Raw genomic sequence first — 5,922 nt, 5'->3', positions numbered from 1 at the left:
CATAAAAAGATTTATTTATTTATTTATTTATTTATTCAATAAAAAAAATTAAAATGCAATATTAGGATGAATTTTGTTTTACTTTTAGCTTGCAAACACAAATAATTGGCTTCGTATTTTAATGACACAATCGAAGGAGCCTGGTTACATCTGCCCCACATTAATAAAAGGAACAATTTCTAGCAAAGATAATACCAATAGAATCATTCACTAATACCTTATCGATACCTATAGAGACTGCAAATTGCATACATAAAATTACCATCCACATACTTGTATTATAGTTTTATTTTTTATTCAAAAGTAGGAAAATAAATTTTATACATTAGATTTAATAATAAATTAGTTTTTTCGTTAAAATTCTATTAATAAATTAGTTTTTATATGTTAGCATGATAAGTTATCGTATAATTATTTTATCAGCAATATTAATTTTTAATAATAATTGATGAAATTTTTAACAAAAAAATCAAACTAATTTATCAATTTTCTAAAAAGAAAAAAATCTAACTACAAATACAGCAATCTCCATAATAAAGCAGCAAATTGAAATCATGGAACCCATATTGAGCAAAATATTGACACGTTACGTCAAACACATTTGTTACACCACCAAACCTAGGGCAGGCCAACTAAACTCATAGCCTTAGCAATTCTCCTGAGAATGAACTTCTGTACTTTCCCCGTGGAAGTCTTGGGAAGCTCATTTTCAAACACCATCGTCTTCGGCACCATATAATGTGGCAACCTATCCCTACAATACTGTATAATCTCCTTCTCGCTTGGTTTCTGAGTCAACTCACCATTCTTCTTCAAACTAACAAATGCACATGGTGTTTCACCCCAAAACTTATCAGGCTTAGCCACCACCGCCGCCTCATTAACCGCTGGATATGAATACAACACCGACTCAACTTCAGGGCTGCTTATATTTTCCCCACCGCTTATAATTATATCCTTGGATCGATCCTTGATTTCCAAATAACCATCTGGGTGAATTACACCTACGTCTCCCGTATAAAACCAGCCATTTTCTCTCATACATTTGGACGTTCCTTCAGTGTCTTTGAGATACCCTAACGTGAGAGATCCTCCTCGTAAAACAACCTCGCCAACAGTTTTTCCATCACGTTTAACAGGTTCCCCAGTCTTAGGATCCAAAACGTCGGCTTCCGTTAAACCAACAGTGTTCACTCCTTGTCTTGACTTTAGCCTGGCCCTTTCTGTTAATGGAAGTTTGTTCCATTTCTGTTTCCACGCACATGAGACAACGATTCCTCCAGTTTCAGTTAATCCATATCCGTGGCTCACCACAAAGCCTATCGACTCGGTTCTGGCTAGTACTGGTGCTGGTGGGGGTGAACCAGCTGTTAGAATCTGGACATGATGGTCTAATGTTTCTAGGTCTGGTGAATTTGATAGCATGTTAAGAACTACAGGTGCACCACACATGTGCGTCACCTTATGTTGTTTGATCAAACGGTAAATCTGTGAAGGGTCAACTTTGCGGTGGCAAATGTTGGTCCCTCCTACTGCAGCCATACCCCATGGGAAGCTCCACCCATTAGCATGGAAAATGGGTAGAGTCCATAAGTAAACAGGTTGATTTGGAACCGACCAATCAACCAAAGCATCCATGGTTTTTATGAAAATTGCCCTATGGCTTAAGCTCACACCTTTTGGACAAGATGTTATGCCTGATGTGTAGTTCAACACCATTCGATCCCACTCACTCTGTGGCCTCACCCGTACTTGAACTTTGGATCACCGTCTTCCAGTATCCCCTCGTAATGATCAAGAAAGTGACTGGTTGATGATGTGCTTTTGCTTCCTGATGAGACCATCTCGTCATCAATGAGGATGAGTTGCGGATGTTTGGTGTTCCTTGGAAACAACGAGATTGCCTCAAGAACAAGTGAACTAGAATGGTGGTCCACAAAAACAAGCTTGGACTCGCTGTGTTGTAAGAGTATCGACAAAGTGTGAGCATCAAGGCGAGTATTGATGTTATTAAGGACAGCCCCGGACATGGGCACAGAAAACTGAAGCTCGTACATGGAAGGAACATTTGGGGCGACAACTGACACCACTTGGCCACGTTGGATGCCGAGGGATGTCAACGATGATGCCATCTGGAGACATCGGCAGTGGGTTTGCAACCATGTGTATGAAACATTGTTGTAAACAATGGAAGGAGAGTCGCCATAGGCGGTGGCAGCTCTATCCAAGAACCCTAAAGTTGTTAAAGGGGTTGAGTTTGCAGGATTTGGCAATAGAAGTTCCATTGAAATGAAAACAGAATTTGGGTTTTGTTTGTGTGGGAGAATGATAATTTGATTAGTTGTGAAGAGCACTTACATTTTTATTTTAGGTTTGTATGTTAAGGAATGTTAAAAAAAAAAAAAAAGAGTTAATGTAAATTTGTACTATGGTTTAGTTTTGTTGAGATTTTTCATTGTATAATTTATTACTCTATTTCAACTCTATATTAAATTTTACAACTTAATTTTTATTTGAATGAATTTTAAAATTAAAGTTTAATTTTTTATTAAATTTTACTGTTCAGTTTTAATTTAAATTAACTTAAGTTAAATTTAATAAAAATATTTTAAATATTTTATTTAAAAATTTAAAATTAATTAATTAACATAATATTAATTATTAATAAAACTGATATTTTAAATTTTTTTATATAGTTTAAAATTTTCAAATCTTCATTCCATTAAATAAAAATTTGAAGTTAATTTGTAGTTTTAATAATTTTATAAAGTAACTTAATGCTCACTATTAAAATAAAAATATTTGAAATAATATTTTTCTTTAAATTTTATTTTTAAATCATTAAATTTAATATCTAATGGTAAATTTTATTTAAAAAAATCAAAGTTGGTAAATAATTAACTAAAATTCAAAGTTTGATGGCTATTTTCAATAACATAAAAGTTGAGTAATAAATTTATCTATATTCTTAAAGTATAGCGCCAACATTAATCAAAATAAAATACAGTGATTTAATTTCAATATCCAATTATAGTATAGTGTCAAATTTACACTATAACTCTAAAAAGTAATATTGGATGCACCATTTGTGTATAATCTCACGCATCATTAATGAATAATAACATAAAACATTAAACGTAACTATTATAAATAGATAATAACTCTCGGATTTAGTATTTTGATTTGAGGGTTTAGGGCCTAAGATCTTAGGCTTAGGGTTTTAGTATTTATTTATAATTAATTATTATTTAACTATGCTTAAATAAATTTATTAGTATTTATAAGTCCTCCATTGTTTTTTGTTTTATTTAATGATGACATGTTATGTTGTTATTCACTGATGGTGTATGAGACGTATGTACTGACAATGCATCAAATATTCTCCCTAAAAAAAAGAAAAATGGAAATTTGTCCTCCTGAAGAATCTAAAAAACATTTTTATGTGAATTTGATGCATCGTCACTGTATATACCTCATGCACGATAAGTTAATAATAAGATGACATATCATCACTTGTATGAAACAAAAAAATATTAAAATTTAAATATAAATAAATTTATTTTTTAAAAATAAATATTAATTATAACTGTTAACATAAATAAATCAAATATAAAACTCAAAGTCCAAAACCTCAAATTGTAATCTAAAACTCAAAACCAAAACCTAAAATTTAAAATACGGAACTCGAAGCCTAAAATTCAAAAGAAAAAATAATTATAATTATAATTAACAAAGTTAATATTATTTATTTTCAAATCTTTCAATATTATTTATTTTATATATCATCTTATTATTAACGATGAACATGTAATAGATGGATGAAGCATCAAATATTAGTATTAATATTAATATTAATTTGTTATTTTCTACTTTTCCTCTAACACGTATCACTCAATATTTTACAATCATTTCCAATTTGTTATAAATCTTATTTTTTTAAAATTATAATAATAGGGTCAAATTTAAATAATAAATACGATTAGTGTAAATCAAACCTAAGTCCCACTTGATATGATGAGTACTCTTAACCATTAAGTCATAAAATTTATAAAACTCATAATTTTATTAATCAAAATTTAGATTTTTAAATAAATAGTTAATTATAAAATCTTAAAATATACGCACCGTGTTAATTCCAATAATAAAGCATAAAAGGATGATATATTCTCTCAATTAATTAATGCTAAATCAGCTTTTGCGTTTTAGGCAAGACATTTCTATTAGAATACCTAATCTTTTTTAGGAAATCAAATAAAATTGTGTCTTTAATCTATTTAAAGTCATGCCCATCTCTTTTTTCTTCTCATGATGATAAAAGTTAGGCTAGAGTTATCTTAGACCATCAATATAATTAATACGTATCTAAATTCTTTATTTTTTTAATTATAGATTAAATTTTAATTTGATTGTCAATATAAGAGAATATATATTCGAGTGCGCTGAAGCGTGTTATCTTCTTATTTATAAGTTAAGGAGGAATTATGGGTAGAGGCCAATCCAGGGGCTGGTAGGGGGCCCGCCCCCTAAAATAGAAAATTATTATTTTGACCCTTTAAAAAATTTTAAAATTTTAAATTAGTAAAGGTAAAATTACACTTTGCTCCCTAAAATTATGAAAATTTAATTTAATTTTTACAAATTATAAGGTATAGATTATTAAAATTAAAATTTTATTTCAGCCATCCTAAATTTTTATTTTTTAATTTCGCCTTTGATTATGAGTAATTCTAATATATTTTAATAAAAATTGAACCTAACCATTTTAGTTAAGAGCTGATTGTTTGTAATTAGTTATTAAACTAACCGAACCCATTAGTTGAATTAAAATTCAATAATGATTTGCAGCTTTGAAGAAATGTAATAATGTATTATTGGGGAAAGTTTTAAAGCGAAAAGGATGGATTGGGAGGGTAGAAAGTATGTCCAAATACTGAATTTTTGGAGAAGGATGTTGATGACTTCAACCATAACACAAAATACCTTGTAAGTAAGCAAATTCTTGTTAGTTACATAGATTTTACTTTTTCATAAAACTTCTATATATAGAAAAAAGAAAGGAAAAAAAGTAGTGCTATTATTGGATGGACAAAAGTTCAATGAAAATAATTCTTGAGCGCTATGATACTAATTTTGCATCACAATATACACGCAATCAAAAATATTATTAATGCGCAAATTAATTGTAGCGTGTATATTAACAAGTCTCCAAGTCAAGATGATAGAGCTAAATCATCAATAACATATGTAGACCATTTTGTTTGCTCTTTCCTTTATCTTTCTTATTTATTAACAATAGTTTTGGTTTCATATTTTGATAGGGGTGTTCAAACGGTCAGTTCGATTAATACCCCAATTGAATTATTATTAATTGAATTATTTGAAATGTAAAATCTTTAATCATTATTCAAACCATGCTTTTTTTTCAAATATATTAACCAAATCGAAATATTTCAATTAATTCAATTTTTCTTTTGGTTAAAGTAAGTATAAAACATATAAAAATAAATTGTTAATGTTTATTTTCTTTTATTTAATATTTCAAAAAACTTTAAATGGAGGTGAAAACAACAAATAAGACATTAGAAACACTACATAAGTCTTGAAAGTTAACAACCAAACACTACACCACAAATATTTCGTTAATTGGTTAATTCGGTTAATTACATGGTTTCGAACTGAATCAACCGATAATCGAAATTCCAAAAAAAAAAAAACATTAACCGACCTCTGACCAAAATAAATTTAGCCATGCTGTGAGTCTCAAGGCCCAAAATAAGGCTCATGAATGTGATGGGCTCAAATTTCCTCAAGGCCCAATAATGAGGTCAAAGGCTAAGCAAATCCGAGAAAGATTGAACGAGACCATCCAAGTCTTTGTTACTAAGACCCTAGATGTGCACACGACCGAAAAAAAATCAATAT

The 5,922-nt window shown here is 29.6% G+C and overlaps 1 protein-coding gene across 1 annotated transcript; it reads right to left on the bottom strand.

Moving 5' to 3' along the window:
- Positions 1 to 454: 454 nt before the first annotated feature.
- Positions 455 to 2,417, bottom strand: LOC108466815 (2-methylpropanoate--CoA ligase CCL4-like). Its single transcript, XM_053024800.1, is given in 2 exon segments — positions 455 to 1,746; positions 1,749 to 2,417. Coding segments are annotated over 2 exon segments (1,665 nt in total). The 5' UTR covers positions 2,286 to 2,417; the 3' UTR covers positions 455 to 618.
- Positions 2,418 to 5,922: the final 3,505 nt, after the last annotated feature.

The sequence above is a fragment of the Gossypium arboreum genome, chromosome 2 (genome assembly GCF_025698485.1).
Source record: "Gossypium arboreum isolate Shixiya-1 chromosome 2, ASM2569848v2, whole genome shotgun sequence".
Taxonomy (NCBI): domain Eukaryota; kingdom Viridiplantae; phylum Streptophyta; class Magnoliopsida; order Malvales; family Malvaceae; genus Gossypium; species Gossypium arboreum.
Note: the sequence above shows the minus strand (reverse complement) of the source record. Positions and strands in the feature narration are given on the sequence as shown.